Here is a 21,774-nt window from a genome sequence, read left to right as displayed (position 1 = left end):
TATTGTTTGTGGGGAATTTATGTCTACAACGTACTTCTTGAAACTCTGTTTTTTGACCAAAAGCATAGAAAAACCTGCTGAAAAACCCACAGAAACCATTAAGTGGTTCCTGGTGGTTTTGTAATGTGTTCTGGCTTTGCAATGGGCTGATATCCCAATGTAAAGGATCATGATGCAGGGTGATTCATCTGATTTCAAAATGATTTATTTCACTTGTAAATCATTACAGAACAATGCAGTAAATTGTAAATGGTTTATGTGAGCAAAGAGTTTATTATGTAATTTTACAAGTGCTCAGTATGACCTCCTCCAGCTGTACGGACAACATCAACGCGATAGTCAAATTCATCCCATACTCGATTGAGCATGTCGGGTGTCGCTGTATTCACGGCTCTTTGAATGCGATTTCGGAGATCATCCAGTGTTGTGGAACCAATGCTGAATGCTCTTAGCTGTTGGAGGTTCACTGCCGACAAAAATCACGTTGCACAGTTATGATGGATTTACTCTTGTTGAAGTGGAGAATGCAAAACGCTTTCTGCTCAGGGGTCGCCATCTCCTCGCAGACTGAAGGGAGCGATCTTCCGGTGACATTCAGAAACTCTATGACCCCTCTTTCAGTTGGTATGTGATTGGTTCCTAGGCGCCTGACGGTTTTAAAATTTGGCGCTTTGAAATCGGATGAATCTTTTTGAATCACCCTGTAGTTTAACAGGTAACTAAAGTCTGATTCTATATTAGAAGGAAGCTGTTGGTTTCTTTTGCAAACCATTAAGCCAATTCCCATTAGTAAGCAAAACCATTAAGTTTTAATCCTAATTGTTTCTAAAGGTCCTTTTTCAGCAAGGGACATCTCCCATAATTTCTCAATTTCGGGATTATCCTTGCCAAGTTCTTCCTCAATACACGTTAACAACTTTGTTGTGGATGCCTGGAAGTTCCCTCACTTTTATTTCATTCATTCAAGTTGCTCTGCCATTTCTGGTAGTCTTTTCCAACTTATGAGACAAAGTCTTCCCAGGTTTCAGCACCAAAAACTGTATTTGTATTACAGCAGGCAAGATATTAAATTCAACAAACAAGTGATCTGACCCTAAGGCAACAAATATCATGTTATGATTGTGACCCAATGCAATATGGATGCTTTATCAAAGCATTTGAACAAGGGATTGAAAATAAGACAATAAACCCTCAAGATGGACTATATTATCTGGAACAGTTTAGTAGAGGGCAGCCATGGGAATTGTTTAAGAGTTGTCATCACCTTCCAGACTCCTTGGAATTTTAAAGGGCTGAAAGTCTGTTTAAGTAGCATTTTGGTAATGAAATGAAAAGCGCCACAGCCTATGGAGAGGGCCTTGAGCTGGCCTGCAATAAAATCTGAAAATGTTGGCACTTTACAAGCTTACATACTGTTTCTAAGAAGTTGTTGCAATGTAATGGGATATTTGCAATACATGGAGCAGATGGACGTCTCATCTAACCTGAGGATTATTATGATGAAATTGCTGCAGCATCTGTGCTACAGGGAAGACAGGGCAGCAGAGCTACATTTCCAGACATGGTTAGTCATTTTGAACAGCAAATGAAAGCTTTGTCTGACCCCCATCTTCAGAGACAGCCAAAAGCTATGATTTTGAAGTCCAAAGCTCAGATAGATTCTTCTAAAAGGGGCAAAAATCTTGCTGCCATTGCTGCTGTTAACACTGTGGAAGTTTCCAGTGTTAAACACAACAGTTGCAGAAGGTTTCAGTTGCACCCAGCAGCATTCTGGAATCCTGCATAGTTTGTAAAGGTAGTCATTCCACAGAAATATGTTCATAACTTCCGGAGATGTCTCAAAGAGAAAGAATTGATCATCTTAGAAAGAATTCAATTTGTTTTGGTTGTTTAAAGCCTGGAGACCTGAGCAAAGACTGTAAGAATCCCTTGGTCTGCAGTACATGTAGCCAAAGGCCACCATAATTAATATGGCACCAAAGGTTAAAATGACACAGGACAAGTCTGCGAGCAGCGCCGTTGTCTCTCTGCAGACATGTTCTCATATTGGTGCTGGGAAAGGAGACTGCATACTATCCATTGTACTTATCGAACTAAAGGCCTAGACTGGAAATAAAACCATAAAGACATATGCGTTACAGGATCTTGGATGTTCAGCTAGCTTTTGTACAGAGAATCTTATGAAGAAATTAAACATAAACAGTATAAGGACAAGCATTTTTCTTCGTACAATGAGACAACAGAAATCTGTTAGCACTTTTGTCTTGAAAGGCCTAGAGGTGCGCAGCTCAACAAGAGTGCGTTTCGGGAGTTACCCGAGATCTTTACTCAGAAGAGCATGTCTGTGGATAAAGGTAACATCCTTACTCAAGATGTTCTGAGAAAATTGACTTATTTGAAAGACATTAAGATCCCCAGCCTTAAGACTAAAGTGGAGTTGCTGATAGGCAGCAATGCCCTTAGTTTGTTAGAACCATGGGAGGTCATCAACAGTCATGGCAATAGAGCCTATGCCATTAAGACCCTAGTGGGGTGGGTTGTAGATGGTTCTTTAAGAGGATGCAAAGGTGAAGAGCACAAGATTGGCTGCCCTGTAGTCACCACCAATAGGATATCTGTTGCCAAGATGGAAAACCTGCTGATTGTGCAGCATAATCAAGATTTCAATGAAAGGTCTTCAGATAAGAGTTTGGGAATGTCCAGAGAGAACTTACATTCATGGAAATAATTAAGTCCTCAACTGAAATGATTGAGGGCATACCATCCTTTGTGAGGTTGAGGCCATTCTCAATGACCACCCATTACCAAACTCTCTGATGATCCAGCTAATTTGGAGGTGCTTACCCCAACCACATTCTGTTGATGAAGTAAAAGCCACTTCTTCCCTCAGGTATATTTCAAGAACAGGACCTATATATTAGAAGAAGATGGAGACAAGTCCACTACCTGTCAGACCTCTTCAGGATAAGGGGAATAAAGGAATATTTGCCGCTACTGCAAGAAAGGCAAAAATGGATAAAGCCACAAAGAAATTTTTGCATTGGGGATGTGTTGGTGATTATAGACCCAACAGCCCCATGTTGTTCCTGGTTAATGGGAAAAGTAATCCAGATTTACCCTGACAAAGGGGTCTGGTTTGCTCAGTTTGGCTGAGAACCAAGACTGGACATCTAATAGGCCTGTGTCTATAATTTGCTTGTTATTGGAAGCAACACAGTAATGACTGGTGGTAAAGACCAGATCCCACATAGGCTGGTAACTTTTGGCCCAAAAAAGAAAAAGACCCACACATGCATACACACATCGTAATGCACTTTGGTTTCTTTAATTTGTTTAATAATTGTGGTTATGTCTTACAAATATGGGGCCGGTATGTATGTCTTACAAATATGGGTCTGGTGTGGGGCCGGGAGCCAAATTAGGCTTTGGTGTATTTTTTTGAGTAAATATAACAATAAAAAATGTGTAAGTTATTTTGTAAATATTTAAGTACTGTCTTGGGGACACAACAAACAGCAAACTGAAGCTGCACTGACAGTAGGGTTGCCACCTCAGATCTGCAAATTCCTGGACAAGTGAGTGGCTTGATTTTTTGCAGATGGGTTGTTGTGCTCATGATGCAGTAGAAGGTAGATAAATGTAGCTCAGCTGCAGAATCTAATCCCTGTTATCACTTTGCAGTGCTGCCTGGTGTACCTTTTTGAAACAACTGTCCCTAAGTTTAGTGTAAAACAAAACAGCATAGACCAACATGAACAGCATGTCCACGGTAGCAGGACGCTGTAATACACTGGTTTTGCTGGTGACCAGCCATGCTTGTCTATGCTGTTTTTTCTAGCAAGATACAAATGGTTTGCACTTCAGAAGAAATGCTAACACATGAAAATGCCAGCTCCTACCACTAGGCCCCATGTGTCAAAAACAAGGCCCGCAGGCCAAATCAGACAGAAAAGTATTTAAATTTTCTGTTTATTCTAGCCTGTTTCACAGTGTGCTGCACTACAGTCCCCAGCATGCACTGCAACATAATGTGTGCTCTGACTCTCCTACCCCAACAACAATCTACAGGACAGTGGTTACACCTCAATTAAACACTGCAATTGCATACCCGTCAAATATAACTAAACACACTAGCTGCATTTCAGCTGCAGTTAAACCAATATAAACATCTATCGTTAGTATTCATGTAATATTTCAAGGTCTTTTATCTGTGTCTGTATTTTAATGTTGAAGTTTTTGCATATTTTGAATAAACAATGGCCAGTTTGGGTTATAGCACCAATTTTTATTTCATTAAAAATGAAATAAAATTTTCTGGCCCACGGATTTGTTGAGATTTTTTAATATGGCCCTGTAGTGCTTAAGTTTGCCACCCCTGCACTAGGCTATAGCAACCACCCCATGTCATATCCTTTCAACATGTTCCCTGTTCTTCAGTCCAGCTCAAGCTTTTTCTGGTCATCTTTGAAAGGTATGCAGACTGGAACCCACATGAACCAGTTGGTCTTCTTGTAACTTTGCATGGAACTTGTAAAGATCTCACCCAGAAGTCACGACAGGAATGACTCCATCACTCTGGGGGCTACTTCACAATTGTTTGGTTGGGGAACACAGTATTTGTATTTATTTATGTGATAAATATATTGACATTTTTACCGGGTGTGTTTTGATTCTGACTGGATTATTTGCTTTTGAGTTGTTTGTGTAGAGTTGCTTGGTAAGTTTGTCTCTGTTAGTGATAGTGAGCTTTGTGTTTGTACTGTGTGTAATATTGTAAGAAATGTGCAAAAACAAATGGGAAAAATTGTAAAGGTAACTCCTACTCCTAGCAGCATTCAAATTTAAGAGTCATTTAAGCTAGTTTGGCTTCCATATGGGGTTCATTTGTTGTTTATAGAAGCTATTTTGCTTTACGTCATGCAAAATATACACATTTGTCCACGTTAGTTGCTCCACATATACAAAAATCTTGACTGACTTTAACACTCCTAGATTATTCACTATGGCGCTCCACACAGCCAGACTGTACATGTGGAAAGTTTCAATGCAAACTTATAACAACACACCTTAAAGCTGGCTTGTACAAACGTGAAAACACACAGCGAGCAGCAACATGCTCTCTCTCTCTCTCTCTCTCTCTCTCTATTACAGAGTCACCTAGCAACAAAACACCTGTTTCACAAGTGTCTCACTGTGAAACATTTAGTTCAATGCAGCCATTATATTCACACACACACAGGCACACCTACACACACACTCACACACACAGGGATTGCCTGTTATTAAGTATAGAGTATAAGGGAATGAAGTGAGGGAAAATGAAGGGAGTAAAGTGAGGGAGAATAAAGGGAGTGAAGTGAAAGAGAATGAAGGGAGTTAAGAGAGGGAGAAGGTAGGAAAGAGAGAAAATGAAGGGGGGTGAAGGGAATAGGAAGAGGAACAATAAAGAGAGGGAGAAGGAGGGGAATGAAGGGAGGGAGAAGGAAGAGAACAAAGGGAGGGAGAATGAAGGGTGTGAAATAAGGGAGAATTAAGGGAATGAATGGAGGGGAAATGAAAGGATTGAAGGGAAGAAGAAGGAATGGAGGGAAAAAGAAATTAGGGAATATGAAGGGAATGAATGGAAAAAGAATAAATGGAGGAGGAATGAAAGAAGGGGGAATAAAAGGAGGGAGAGAGGGGAGGAAAAAGTAAGGGAATGGAAGGAGATTGAATAGACTGGAACAAGGGGAGGGAGTATAAACGGATGGAGAATGAGGGAGAAGAGGAGTGAAGCGAGGTAGAATGGAGATGGAATGAAGGGAGGGAGAATGAAGGGAATGAAAGGACAGAGACTGAAAGGAGGGAGGAATGAAAGGGGGAGAATGATGCAAATGAAATGATGGAGAGAGAATGAAGGGAAGAAGAATAAAGGAGGGGCAATGAGGGAGAAAGGAAATGAATGGAAGGAGACAGCACGGAGGAGGAATGAAGGGAGGAAGGCTGAATGGAAGGATTTAGGGGTCGGAGAAAGAAGGGAATGAAGAGATGGAGATTGCATGGAGGGAAAATGAGGAGAGGGAGAATGAATGCCACCAGAAAGAAGGGAGTTCACTCTCTCTCCTTGCATTCCCTTCATTCTCCCTCCATTCATTCCCTTCAATACCCCTCCCATAATTCCCCCCTCCTTTTGTTCTCCCTCCCTTCTCTCTCCTTTCATTCTGCCCTTCCCTCCCTCTTTCCTCATTCTCTTCCTCTTCCAGAGACTGAAAAAGAGAGAGTTAGAGACGCATATGACTGAAATACAACTGAAGATCCGCTGTAGAAAATCAGTAGTGCATTTTAAGTGTGGAGAAACTTTCAAATTCTTTGTCAGGACATTTGAAGATTCCAGGCAACATGGAAAGTTCATTCTGAATTACAGGTGCGTCAATCCATTCACATTTTCCAAAACTGCTAAGAGACTGAAAATCTAAATAGTCAAGTTTAGAAAATTGAATGTGACTGTCCTCATTGTCTGAAAATTTTAAATTGAAAGGCTTGAAATGAACAAAAGTTGTCAAGATTTTGAGTGTTTGGATCTTTTAGTTTAGTTCCCAGCTTTTACTTATTAGGTGTTATTGAATTGTTTGACAACTGACAAAACTGCAGTGAAATTGGAATATTATCAATCTGTGCGTATAGAAATCATTGTAATTCAAGCATACAAATTTAAAGCTAGATAATTTAAATGTTGCATTCCATAAATGTACTAAATGGCAAATTGTAACTTTTTAATCACCAAAGAGTAACAAGGTAAGAGTAACATTGCAAATTGACAAATTAAAATGATGGTTCAGCCTAAAATCATGTCTACTCTGTTTCCTTTAATCAGCCAAGACATGGTTTGTGTCTGAAGGTTGCTTCTTTAGTTTTACACTGGAGATACAAGTCTAATGTAGCTAATAAATAATAAAGGTTTATAACCCCCAATTAGCATTGTGTAAACCACATGCCTAAATCACGACAGTCATGTCTCAAACTGTGTGGAGTAATCACAAAATAAACTTACTTGTGTAGTTTTTGACACAATTTGTCAGGCACCAGGCAAAATATTCACAACTATTTCAAGTAATTATTTTCTGTGAGGAAGTGTTTAGAGGCATTAAGATCTGCAGATGTCTGGTTCCTATCATCACCACTGTGAACAATTCTGACTGATAAGTTTCTTTAGAACAGGGAATTTCACATCATCTTAACAATGTAACTATGCAAAAGATGTAATTTCTGTTTCAGACAACTTGTTTTTTTTTTACTGAACTATCACTTAGACGTACAGTACTGCTGTACTACTATTGTTTTAACCCACTGGTTAAAATCACAGCAATAGACAATCAGAGATGAATGTCATCTCACACACATACGCAGAGACATATATACTCTACACAGGTCTTTTGTCCACAGCAGGAAGTGACAGCACGCTATCAGAAAAATAATCAGTGTCTCTCTCCCCCACATTCTACCTGTAATTTAACTACAGGAAGCAGCTCCACTTGCCTAATCTCTGTTTCGACCCCTCCCTTTTCTCTTTCCTCATTTCAATCACTGTTTGTTTTCAGCCGTTTCTACACTAGTACTTCATATGTCTTGCATCATTTGCTCTCCTGTTCCAACTTGCTTGAACTTTTATCTAAAAACAGCTTCTCTTAATACTTAATACTGTAAAACTGTACCAAGGTAGATTGTGGATATTGAGCATTTTGTCAGTTAGTAAACCCTTGGCTTTGGATAGCCATGGTGCAATTTTTGAATTCTTGATTATGATTTTAAAGCAATAGCAGAATTAATAATGCTAATGTTACAAATGGAACTAAATGGTTACCAATTGACATCATGCTAATTAGTGCAAGTTTGTGTAGGAATATTGTAACCAAACATGAGCCTTTGCAAAAATTTTGCAATAGGGCTTGAGAATTGACATCACATTGTGTTATATTATGGGATCCTTTGCCAAATTGGCAGGTTCATTCTTTGTTTACATGCTAGAAACAGCCACAGTGCAAGAGATTACTGTTTTATTGTGTTTTTTCAGATTTGTCATGCTAAAAAATGAATCAAAGCTAAAGGAGGTATATCCCAACAAACCCCAGCGACACCAAATAACAGTATCTAGATAAAATTAGCCTTATGTGTGGATTCATTTAAACTCCCAAACAGTTGAATAATGTTCTGGATATGCTACCTCCTCTTTTATTTTGAGTCTTTTTTAGTTAAGCGCCTATTCTTTCATCACTCAAAGCTTATGTTCAGTTTACAAATAGAAATTCCACTCAGCCACTGGCATATTTCTCTTAGTTACTGGCATACTCCACTCTAGGTGATCTTTTAGCAAACGCTAGCCTGTTAGTTAGCAAACTAATGACATTATTACTCTACTGTAACTTACTATCTAAACCCTACAAATACACATAGGTTTACACAGAGAGGACAGCCAATCTAGTCTTTGAGCTAAACAGACACATGCTTAGTGTCTGGTCTGACCTCAGTTAACGTTACTAGTACAGTCACATTGTAACTTACTTCCCCTCATACGTGTTAGCGAGAAAACAGCGAATCTGTAAAAAGTTGATATAAAATGAGGTCAAAGATCATACAAGGGTCAGCATGGTGCAGGTCATAATAGTGATGAAATGGTTGCTTGTGGTGCTGGTGTGCAACGGCCAGCCATGCTATTACTCTCAGGAAGAAGTCCTGATATCCAATATTATATCCAAAATGCAGTATTTAGGAATGAAACTCTTCATATTATGTAGTCCTAATTGTTAGCAACATTAATATGAGATATTTAGTATGAGATATTCTAGATTTGGACAAAGTGAACTAAACTCAGTACTCTCTTACTCTAGACTGAGTTCATGAGAAAAAAAGCCCAAGAGGGAAAAACCCATTCAGAAGGAACCTCCCTTGCAGCTACATGGATTTACAGATTAAAACACTCTTCTTCCTCATCACCATCATCATCCTTACTGAAGGCATTGTTGGACAGAATGACACAGGAAGTCTTGCCACTAACTCTACAGGCTGGGTACCCTCAGGTTGTGGTGGCAATTTGGACCCAGAATTCCACTTGCTATGTGACCTACGCACAGCGTGGGGCATTGTTGTGCAGGCACTGACCGTCCTGGGCTTTCTGATCAGCCTGGCACTGCTGCTGGGCATGCTGCTCTGGTGGGTGTGTGTTTGTAGCCTCTGCAGGCGGAGGATGGGCTCAAAGAATGCACAAGGGTCAGCATGTGTGTCCACAGTGCTGTTCCTGCTAGCTGTAGCTGGAATCTTCGCATTACCATACTCCTTCATTGTAAGCCTGACGGAGCGGACGTGCCCCATCCGTGTGTTCTTGTTCGGGGTGTTGTTCAGCCTGGCCTTCGCATGCCTTCTGGCACGGACGCTGGTCGTGTTGGGCTGGAGGATGTGTAGTGGCTGGGGGGAGCCCGGTTTGGTGCTGGCCTTGGCGCTGGTGCAGGTTGTAATAGCAGTGGAGTGGCTGCTGGTGGTGCTGGTGCGTGACAGCCACCCATGCCATTACTCTCAGGATGAATTCATCATGCTGCTGATCTATGTCCTGGTCCTGTTGGCCATTGCCACGGTGCTGTCTCTGTACTTCTTGTGCCGCGGAGCCATGTACAGGTGAGTAAAGGAGCCTGAACTCAAATTTAACTGAAAGTGGTTTTATTTTAAGAGAGGGAATGGAATTATTAACAATTCCTATCATCACAGAGAGACGCTGATGGGTTGAGCCCCTGTCCTTTTGCCCTGAGACTGTACATTGAGGTGTGAATTATTTATAACCTCCATCACAATTCAAGACTTGTTTCTACGAGGCACAGTAAACTTAGCCTTGCCCAGGAGTGGAGCTAGTGGGTTGGCTTGGCTTCCACAAGTTTTATCGCTCTTGATCGCCCTCTCAACTGCGACCTGTTATGCATGCATGCATCACCACAGTATTGGAAATTCTCTTGATGAAGCACTGATAACATCTCTTTAAGAAAGAATCACATTCTATAGTGTATTTATTTATAATGTATTAGTTTCTCTGCTCAAACACACCTGATTCAACTCGTCTGTAATGATTGCAGTAGTTTTGGCCACCAAACTGCTGGAGCCCCTGTCTAGTAGATAGTTTAGTTGTAAACAGTATAAGTGGGTTAAATTCTGGCAAACATACCAACGGTTTAGGCTGCTTCAGGAAAGACTAAAATTACTAAATTTACTCTCCCCTGAAATATGATTAGACTGTGACTCTCATTGAGTGTTTTATTCACATTCATATTTAAAATTTCCCCTTTTCCCCTTGAGCCTCTGCACTTCAAAATGTCTGGGCCTGTCTGTCATGATAGAATTACCACAGTTTTCTCTATTATTTCAAATTTGTTAAAATGTACAACAAATCATTTCAACACAGGTATAACATTGATACTTTTTATTGAACCTCTCATCTTCCTTTATAACACCAAAAAAATCTACTACAATTTAAGCAAATACGGAATTATTTCCATCCCGTTTACTGTTCAGATTATAGCTATTTAGACCATAATAAAGAAACTGTAGCAGTAGGTTTCCATCATTTTTTAAAAAGATGTGAATTGTACATTGTGATTGGAATCCTTACATTTTGAAACTATATTATCATCTAGTTTTATACTATGGCATGTCATTAAAACAGTACCAATCCCATTCATAGTTACTTCAATAAAATAATAACCAGCACCAGCATTTGAAATACTGAGAAAAGTACTAATTTCTCAAAATTGTACTTAAAAACAGAAACTGCCCCTCTACCTGCCTTGCACACTGTTCCAGTGCCTCGCAGTGGCCACAGTTCCATGGGAGGCTGCATGGGGTGCTGCTGACCATCACTCTTCTGCTCAGCACTGCCATCTGGGTGGTGTGGATTACCCTATTCACCCGCGGAAACCAAGAGATGGGCCGACGCCCAGCCTGGGATGACCCTGTCATTAGCATAGCACTAACTGCTAACGGCTGGGTCTTGCTCCTGGGACATGGACTCAGTCAGGTCAGGTTTGTCTTCTGTGGTCATAGAGGCATGAAAAACCAAACTCCAGACTTTACTGGCTGGACGAGCCCAATGGCCGAACTGCCAAACCTCCACAATCACAAAAACGGAACGGACAACCTGGGATACCAACACGACCCCAAGGATAAAAGAGGTGAAAGGAACACACAAACATTCACAGTATTTAACACAGTACTAATTAGTTATATATGGTTACTTTAAATGTAATGTATTACATTTACATTGGATTTACATTCTGTAGTGCTTGCTGACAACAACTGCAGCTTAAGAGCTCAAATAAGTTAAAAATACAGTCTCATTGCACAGAAACACACTAGATAAATGCTGATTAAAAAGTGTAAATGGTATTATTTTCAGTTAGTTTAATTTCATAGTCATATGTTGATGAAATGCTTTGTTTCTGAAGGGAAAGGAAAAAAGATGGAGACTGAACTGAAGTCCCCATATGAGTCCAGCTTCTCCATGATGGTGAGTACCACAACCATCATCATATTCTCACTTACATTAGTCAATCAACACAAATCAAAAAATCACATATTCACTAAAAAAGGCAAGCAATCATATTCTCACTAATATCAATCAACCTGAAAAAACCAAACACATACCCACTAACTCAAATCCACCAATCTGATTCTTTCTAATGCCACTAAGTTAACATAAATCAACATATATTCTTAATAACCCCAACCAGCCAACTGAAATCAACCAATCAAATTTTGACTTACACCGATCGACATAAATCAACCGATCAATTTCTCATTAACTCAATGAACTGCATTGCCAGAATTAGTTGTTTTCATATAATTTTTTGATTTCTTTCAGGAAATCGACCCTGATAAGGATTACTCCATTCCACGACCGCAGACTACCAACATTAACGAACCTTATGATGACTACTATGGACACAGACTGTCTTAATAATAACACATGCCCAAAAACTTGCAAATCAAAACCATACTTAAAGACAAAAACATACTTAATAACAGGGTAAATAACTCACTTGATTGAGAAGCATTGCTATTTTTATTTCTCTTCCTCTCTCCATTCCAGTGTACTTATTCTTTGGTACTTTATCTATTTGGTGATGTAGGCTACCAAAGGTACATGACTCTTTGCTTTATAAGTAATGTTATAGTCTCACTATAAAATCTTGCAGTGCCAGTCTTGACCAAGATTGGCAGTGTCAATCAAAATGTCAGGTACACTATATGTCCGATATCCAGCATTTCTTCTAAGATCACGGATATTGATAGGGGGTTTGCCCCTTTTACTGCAGTATCAACTTCTACTCTTCTGGAAAAGTTTTACACTAAATGTTGCTCTTAGCTTTCTGTCACTCTCCTTCCTCCAGCTTACCTTTGGGGAAGCTTAAGTGCTTCGAGTTAGCATAGCCCGTGGAACTCAAAGGTCTTGACAGCTCCAAATAGCAACATAGGCCTATCGTTCTATAGCAAGAGGCATTAAGTGATTATCTGCTGTCTTAAAAGCATCATATGTGAAATACATCAAGAGTAGTAAGCTAACATTAGAAGAGCTAATTATGATGGCTCTTCTTCTAACATGGCTAAATTTCATGGGACAGGTTTACCTAATATAACATTACATTTAATACAGGGCTGCCAACTCTCATGCATTGGCTTAGACTCACGCATTTAGGTCTAATCTCACGCCACACTCGACATTTCTCATGCATTTTTGCGTCTCTCTTCAAAACGACCTACTGATGAACCTGAACACTCATAAAGCTTCCTACTTCTGCTTAGTGCTCTGGCTTTCACTGATTAGAAACACTCTGGACTGGCAGGTGGTTTACTTTGTGAAGAAGAGCACATTAGCTAGTCAGTCCACATGTGCCAGTCCACATGTGTTTTAGGTCAGGAGGGCAGAGTGGGGTAAAGGGGGTCTCCAGAGCAAGTTAAAATAGCTAGAATTCAGACAGCTTAACTAATTAGCTAATGTATCTTGGGAATTGGATACCAATTTTTTTAGCAACAAATTCTCAGAAAATTAAATAACTTTTAACCTACCTGACACAAAATGTCTGCTGCACACATAGACATGGATCCTATAAAGTCCCTGTCTGTTGATAGCTTTAAGCCAACTATGCCGTCTTTTTGGCTCTGTAATGCATCTTGAAAACCTGTAAAACTAATTTTTCTTATTTGTCGTGCAAGCCATCATGCAACAGCTTTTTGGCATGTTTGCAGTTTTAGTCTAAGACCAATAAAGAGAAGAGCGCGATGCAAATCAATAGAAAGTGCAGAGTTATTTCCCCCCCACAGCATGGGTGTGGCCTAAATGCACTCTGTCTCAGGATCTAAACATAGTGCACAGCGGTAGTTTATTATCTTACTTTTTTTTACGACCAACTGCAGCTGCACCAATGAATCTATGTGCCTTTTGCTGATTATGAGGCCCCGCTATGAAGGGAAGCTACAGTCTCCTTATAATGCACCCAAATCAAAATCATACCTAGTGAGTGCACTGCTGTACATTATGGCATAAGTCTAAGCTCATCAAAACCCTCTCAGACAGTTTCATGAAAAAGTTAGCCTATTTGTGCACAGGACAAATAAAACGGCCTGTATCAACATATATTTTGTTTGTGCACAAACAAAAAAATCTGCTCAAAATGAAAAAGAAAACGTACATGATTAAAAGAAAATGAGAGAATGAATTGTTAATCGTGGGAACAAATTACAAAATCTTGACCGTGAATAAATGAAAACGTGCATACAAATTGCAAAATGTTCCCTCAAAATATTTTTTAGTTTTACCCCATCCCCTCTGATGTGTGGGTGTGGAATCAGACCACTGGTTACCAATAACATACATATTTAACTGGTCTATATTCTATTGTCTGTGTAATCAGACTGTATTATGCCCTCATTAGAGCAGGCTGACCAGGAGAGATAACAACAAATTGACAATACTGAACAAAAGCAGAATTTACAAGCTTTTAGTCTTTGCTCCTTTGAAACTTACCTGTTGTCATTCCTCTTCAAGTCACTTAATGTGACAGAACATTGTTTTATGAGTAAGCAAAACCTATATTTGTAAATATGATATTTTACTTAAAAGGAATGGTTTTAATTTGAATGAATATTTGAATGAATGGAAATTAAAAATGTCTGCCTTCCTAAAAAATCTAATTTTGTGGACCCACACAGCTGTCACATAATAACGCAAAAAGTGAATTAAAAAGTTTTTTGTGTTAAACATTTGTATGTAATGACATTCATGGTAACACTGGCAGCAAAATGTGCCTCTAGAACCTACAATAGCAGAACAGTAGCACTACTGAGCAAGTAGGATCAATGTGTAACTAGGAGACAAAAATAATGAACTAATTAAGCAAATAAAGTAAAATAAAATTAAGAATTAAATAAATTAAGTACTAAAAAAAATAAGCATACCCCTAACCCTATACCTGTCCCCATTCCCGAGACAGCCCACTAGAATCACACTCTAACAAAAATGTTGGCAGCCCTGTTAAATTGTACAAAAAAACACCACACATTTGTTTATGTTACAGATGTTACATACATGAGTTTGCTGTTTGTTGGCTACGAAGCACTTAAACATGTCAGTTGTTTTTAAGTTAACAAAGCATAGGATCATGCAATAACATTGCTCAGATCCTTTCAGTTCAGTGACTTTTCAATGAGAAGAAACTGCTGTGCATTTAGCACACTTTTGCTAGAGAGGTTAAGAATTCCCTATGCATATGCTTGAGGCTCAGCACAAAACAAAGACATATCAAAGGACAACTTCTTTCTACTTTGGGTAGCAACTTGAAAAGAGTGATATGTACTATACTATAACATGTAGCCCTGTCTCAGCTATACTACCCACTTTACCATGACTTTACACATGCTGAAAAGATTCAGTTTACTTAATTTAAAAACATGGTCTCTCTTCATCTTATTTTGTAACAACCATTAACTATGAAGTAGTTATTTAACCTAAATAATATATTTATACTCACATGTTTTAAATTGTTAATCAAGGAAAAATGGGTTACTGCATAAATATATGGATGTTATAAACTTATGCATTGTGGCCACTTTCTGTTCATAGTTACAGCCCTGGTAATAACAACAATAAGAAAAAGAAGAGGAAGAAGAAGATGGAGAAGAAGAACAAATGTAGCCACAAGCGGGTCCCAGCACTGACAGCTCAAAAAGCCTAATGCAGTTTGGGCCGTATTTACAGACAAAAGATAAAAAATCAAAGGGAGTAAGGATTTATCATATTTATAAGGCCTTCATTTGCTATGAATGCGGAGCAGTAGTCTTTAAATGATATATGCGAAGTATCATGTATACTGATCTTTTGAGCTTTATATGATATACAAAAGGTTTTTAACAAATAAGTCAAAATATATGACAAAAAGTGATATTTCTGATATTATTTTTTGTAAACTTTCTAAGTTTCTTTCTAACTTTCTCAGATTAACCATTTGATATGCATGGCATAGTGAGGCCTAATTCATCCATAAAGGGCTTTTTGGCAGAAAGGAGATGAGTGAAAGAAAGTCAGAATATGGTCTCCATATGTCATGATCACTGATCAAAGATCTTTCTTGTTTTGCTCAGATTGACCTTTTCACGTTTGTATAATAAGCTGCAGCCTTTGAAGAAATAAGTCAGAATACCAGAGAAGGAGTCTAATTTCTAATGTAACATGTAATGTGCAAAGTTATTCAGGACTTCAGAACTCAGTGAGACTCACATGAGACTGACATTCATCTGTAAACTATTTAATATAATCCTAATATTTTTTTTTTGGTATTGCACCTCCTAAAGGCCAATTTGGACCAAAATGGTAAGGCAAAGCTAGGGCTGTAATGATTGATTGATAGCAGACCATGCTCAGTAAAAAAAGCCAGCTTTTTGATAATTATATACAGTGCCTCCAAGTAGTATTCAACCCCCTGCAGATTTTGCAAATTCAACAGGTTGCAAATAAGTTAGAGCCTTCAAACTTTGAACAAGAGTAGCATTTATTAACAGATGCCTAAATATTACAAACAAAAAATATAAGTTGCTCAATTAAATTATAATACATTTTAAACATAAAAATTAGGATCAATTATTATTCAACCCCTAGGTTTAATATTTTGTGGAATAACCCTTGTTTGCAATTACAGCTATTAATCGTTTTTTATAAGACCTGATCAGGCCGGCACTGGTCTCTGGAGTAATCTTGGCCCACTCCTCCATGCAGATCTTCTCCAAGTTGTCTAGGTTCTTTCGGCATCTCTTGTGGACTTTGATCTTGAGCTCCTTCCACAAGTTTTCAATTGGGTTAAGGTCAGGAGACTGACTAGGCCACTGCAACACCTTGATCTTTTCCCTCTTAAACCAGGCCTTGGTTTTCTTGGCCGTGTGCTTGGGGTCGTTGTCCTGTTGGAAGATGAAATGACGACCCATCTTAAGATCCTTGATGGAGGAGCGGAGGTTTTTGGCCAAAATCTCCAGGTAGGCGGTGCTATATCTTCCCATTGATGCGGACCAGATGGCCAGGCCCCTTGGCTGAGAAGCAGCCCCACAGCTTGATGCTGCCACCACCATGCTTGACTGTAGGGATGGTATTCTTGGGGTCGTATGCAGTGCCATCCTCTCGCCAAACGCCCTGGGTGTGGTTGGCACCAAAGACCTCAATCTTGGTCTCATTAGACCAGAGAACCTTGAACCAGTCTGCCTCAGAGTCCTCCAAGTGATCATGAGCAAACTTTAGACAGGCCTTGACATGACGCTTTGAAAGTAAAGGTACCTTACAGGCTCACCTGGAACGGAGACCATTGTGGTGGAGTACATTACTTATGGTATTTATTGAAACCAATGTCCCCACCGCCATGAGATCTTCCCGGAGCTCCCTCCTTGTTGTCCTTGGGTCAGCCTTGACTGTTCGGACAAGCCTGACCTCGGCACGGGAGGAATCTTTGAAAGGCTGTAGTTCCATAAGCCTTCAACTTCTGGATGATGCTCCCAACAGTGGAGACAGGTAGGCCCAACTCCTTGGAAAGGGTTTTGTACCCCTTGCCAGCCTTGTGACCCTCCACAATTTTGTCTCTGATGGCCTTGGAATGCTCCTTAGTCTTTCCCATGTTGCCCATGTATGAGTGCTGTTCACTTGATTGGGGAGGGGCTTTTATAGTCAGAAAAGGCAGGAAAAAACAGATAATTAATCCAAGCATGTGAAGTTCATTGTTCTTAATGCCTCAATTACTTCTTAATACTTGAGGGAACCAAACAGAATTCTGGTGGTTTGAGGGGTTGAATAATAATTGACCCTCTGGTAAACTTCGCAAAATTTTAAAAAATTTATAAACAGAGGAATAACATTCTTTTTTGCTACAGTGCATTTCACATTTCCAGGCCCATCTACAGTCCAAATTTCACAATGCTAAGTTAACTCCAAATGTGTAAACCTGCAAAATCTGCAGGGGGTTGAATACTACTTGGAGGCACTGTACCTACAGAGGCAACTGTATTTCAAGACCAATTGTGACTGGTTTAAGGACTGTTTAAAAAGTGCAGTTTTCAAACAAGAAACGATTGCAAAACAATTATGCATTTTCAAAATACACTTATGACAGGAAATTCAGTTATCTGGTCATAAGTAAAAATATAGCATATGGCAGTCATATTTGCTTACAAAACATTTTTGATAACTATTGAAATTTAGGGTCTTGCAGTTTTTTTGATACCAGTTACATGAGGATTGAGTGAAAAATTAGAACTGGTTCACAAAACCCTACTAGAAAAAAAACAGCATAGACCAGCATTGCTAGTCACCAGCAAAACCAGCATATGTTGTTTTTTGGATGCTGGTATGCTGGTCAGTAGAAATAGAAATTAATATGCTGATCATCACCAAAACAAGGAAATGTTGTGTTTTGGATGCTGCTTTGATAGTCAACCAGCTTGACCACGCTGGTGTGACCAGCTAAACCAGAACCAGACCAGCATTAACCAGCACAGACTAACTTAGACCAGCCTATATCAGCATGAAATGCATGCTGGCCTGTTCCGTTTTTTTCAGCAGGGAAGTAGATTTCACATATTATACATGTCAGCAAAAAATTTAAGTAGGCGTAGCTAAATAGTCCAAATGAAAAAATAGTTTGTTTTGAGTCAAAGAATGAGGTTAAAACAAAATTGTGTCTCTAAAAATGGTTTGAGAGTTACAAGGCTAAGCATGTTAGGCTGTGCTATAACGCCCTCTTGAGGCCAATAAGGCTCATGTCATGTGCCTTAGTAGCAGGACCTAGTTTCATGTCCATACAATGTACGGTTTGTTCTAGACGATTTCTTTTAGTGGACATTTATAATAATGATAATAATAATAATAATAATAATAACAATTGGGCCCTACACACCTGTGTGCTTGGACCCTAATAACAGGCTAGTGATACAATATTAGTACTGACAAGCTTCTGGCTAGATAATCAATCTGCTAGTGCATCCATATCACAAAAAATAAAATAATACTGTTCTGGTTTTCATACTAACACCACTCTACATTTATACAAAATCATATATGGACCATTCTACCGAATTTGTTGAAACTTCCCACAGTAAAAAAACTCTTAAAAAACAATGAAGTAGTCATACCTTAGACATTTACAAGGATTATGTAATGATCTATTTAAATCCAGAGTTTTACTTTATGGGCAGAGGCTTATTTTTGCCACACCCTTCCATTTTAGACCTGGAGGTGATGTTGTTTTCAAGTGTAAGTGGGAGGGTGGCAAAGAGTATAGAAGCCCAATATGTCTCCAAATAAAAATGAACATTGAACACATATTGAACACATATTGTCTGTAAATGCATTGGTTTTTGTGACCTGATGAAAACAGTGAATTCAAAATGGGCTGTTTTATGTGGAGTGGGGAGTGAACAATATTTTCACTTTAATAATGTTTACAAGCTACATCAAATCAATTATTTCATTAAAGCAAAGCAAATTTGTTTTTCCATGATCTGGGTCTTTTTAATTCTGTGACACACACACACATACACACATACACACACACATTATTCTTTCCTCTCTTGCCCTATTACTCTCTGTACTTCGCTGTCCCTCTCTGTCCATTCCTCTCTTTCTCGGTCTTCTCTTTTACTTTGTTTTTCTTATCCTCTGCCCTCTTGCTTTGATTTCAAGGTTCAAGTTGGGGACCTAAATAGACAGCATTTTACACTGAAGACTCTTAGGCAGGTTTACTGAACTTAAATATTCATAATTTAAACACAAAACAGCATTGTGAGTGTGCACAGATGAACAGTTTCTACCCACAGGCTGTCAGGCTTCTGAACACTGTGAAGCTGTGGGTCCTTCCCCAACTACCATTTCAATCAGTCATTTTCTCAGTACTATTATTATATCATATTACTGCCATGGACAATAACACTTTAACACTAAGTCACTTCAAATAACAATAACACTGAGTCACTTAAGTCACTTTAAAATATATTTATTCTTCACAGATCATCCCTTGTTTAATATAAATATATTTGTACATAGCAGAGAGGATTGTTTTTACTCCTCCTTACATAGGTTCCTCCTGTCTCTATATTTTGTATATATTTTGTGTATATTTAATATATTTCAGTTTCAGTACTTTCTTGTATTTTTATTTTTACTTGTTTACTTTCTGTAGAGTGATTACCTGAGCCTCACCACAAACATTTCAATGCATGAATGTCCTGACATGTTGTGCAAATGACAAATAAACTTGAAACTTAAACACAGCCAAATACGCTCCTTCTTGAGTGTCACACTGAGCTTCCGGGACTGTGTTCACATTCCCAAGTTGAACTGGCACACATTCAGCTTTTTCTCTTAATGTGACATAGATCTGATTTTTTTCAAATCAGACAAGAGCCACTTTCATATTGTTTTTTTCCCCCACTGCGCATGCAAATATTACCGTCATCGTCCACAGTGCCAAACCCGTGATTTCTGCTAGTAAACGCTGCGGAAGCATATGATTTTTTTTATTCACCTTTTCCCCCTAATCGCAAAAAGTCAGAGCTATTAAGAGCAAATTATCTTTGTGATGAAGGCTTGTGCTGGTAGTTTGTTCACTGGTCGTTCATGATGTTATTGATTAGCATGCTCATACATGGGTCATTTCAGGGTACAGGTTTGTTCACACTAGAGACAGATATGAGTCCTTTACACAAATGTGAAACATCAAAGCAGAAAGATCAGAGAAAAAAACTGCACTTGAGCAGCAAAGCTTGTAATGTGGACTTATACCTGAGCTGACAATTTTAGTTGGCAGTAAGGTAGTGTAAACGTATTGTAAACTTATAGTAAACTTACTGTAATTTTACAATTAAATTGCTTTTAGTGTACTGTATATGTACATGATCATACTGTATATTTTACAGTTTAGTTCTGTGCAGTATTTTAGTCTCATACTATAAATTTATAATGCTGGCAACTAAAAGTTCCAGTAATTTACTGTAAATTCTACAGTTTACAAAAGTACTTGCTTGTGGATGTACTTAAGTATCAACTGTACATTTTAAAAAAGTAAAAGTATTTTTGTTATATTATTTTGATGTTTTATTATTTTGATGTTTGAAGGATCTGCTGCATTATATCTTTTATGTGTAACATTATATTCACTGTTGTGTGTTACAATATGTGTGTGATCTGTGCGTGTTTTATGTAAGCTGTACCTGACAGGACAATGGGTGGACAGTTATTGCTGGCTTCTTATGTATAGGTTAGGAACAGGTGTTGCTTCTGTACCTAATTTGGCAACGGTCCAGGCAATGTGCCTGAGCCAGGATATATAAACGTGGCCATTTTCTATGCCAAGCATTCTGTGTCAAACGATGTTTGTAGAACAGTTACCATTCGTGCTGAGAACAGTGCGGCCCTGCAGTGGAAAGGGGCTAAAAAAGATTCCAAAACTGATACAGATGTGATAGCGGTGATTTTTGAAAATCCCATTCACTTTTTCTCACAGAGAAATTCAGTTGACCTGGAGTTTCTAATTTGGACACTATGCCACCTACAGATTGACAACGTGATATCAGTGGTCTATGGACCTGTGCATTCAGGCCAAGGTCAACCTCTGTGGTCTTCTTTGCTCTGACTTCCCCACTGTCTGTCACTGGTGGAGGTCACTTCTAACCATACAACTCCTCCTTCATGGTAGACACTTAATCCACCTAACTATGACACAAGCTAGCACAGAATAGCACAACCACCATGTAAACACATGCTAAACAAGCATCAACAATTTAAACAACAATAAATGTCTCTCATGCTGTGAATGCGGTGCCTCCCAAGAGCCTCTTTGCATCTCCTAAGGCAGCACAGCCAGTGGCAGGAGGCTGCAGTATAATATTTTATCAAAAATGTTTCTCAAAACTACAGATATCTAACCAATACAGTAACAATGTGCTTACCAGCAGGGTTGAGTAGTAACAGAATACATGTAACACCGCTACGTAATCAGGATACAAAAAAAGTAACTGTATTACATTATAGTAAAAAAGTTGGTAATCAGATTACAGGTACATAATACAAACAGGGTGATTACCAGCAGGATTACATTCAAATTCAACCCTTGCCAAAATTCGCTGTTTTAATGATAAATATGTCACAAGTTTTGCATAGTTTTTAATTTGGGTGGGAAGAGGGTAGGCAGATTTGCTGTCAGTATATATATATATATATATATATATATATAT

General features: G+C 38.8%; 1 protein-coding gene across 1 annotated transcript; it reads left to right on the top strand.

Annotated features, from left to right (window-relative positions):
* Positions 1 to 6,222: 6,222 nt before the first annotated feature.
* On the top strand, positions 6,223 to 14,298 carry LOC118805892 (G-protein coupled receptor family C group 5 member D). The gene is made up of 5 exons (XM_036567042.1): positions 6,223 to 6,403; positions 8,865 to 9,645; positions 10,783 to 11,186; positions 11,460 to 11,521; positions 11,876 to 14,298. The coding sequence occupies exons 2-5, from the start codon at positions 8,933 to 8,935 to the stop codon at positions 11,969 to 11,971; spliced, it is 1,275 nt and encodes a 424-aa protein (XP_036422935.1). The 5' UTR covers positions 6,223 to 6,403; positions 8,865 to 8,932; the 3' UTR covers positions 11,972 to 14,298.
* The last annotated feature ends 7,476 nt before the right edge of the window (positions 14,299 to 21,774 follow it).

Source organism: Colossoma macropomum, unplaced genomic scaffold, assembly GCF_904425465.1.
Source record: "Colossoma macropomum unplaced genomic scaffold, Colossoma_macropomum, whole genome shotgun sequence".
NCBI classification, from domain to species: domain Eukaryota; kingdom Metazoa; phylum Chordata; class Actinopteri; order Characiformes; family Serrasalmidae; genus Colossoma; species Colossoma macropomum.
Note: the sequence above shows the minus strand (reverse complement) of the source record. Positions and strands in the feature narration are given on the sequence as shown.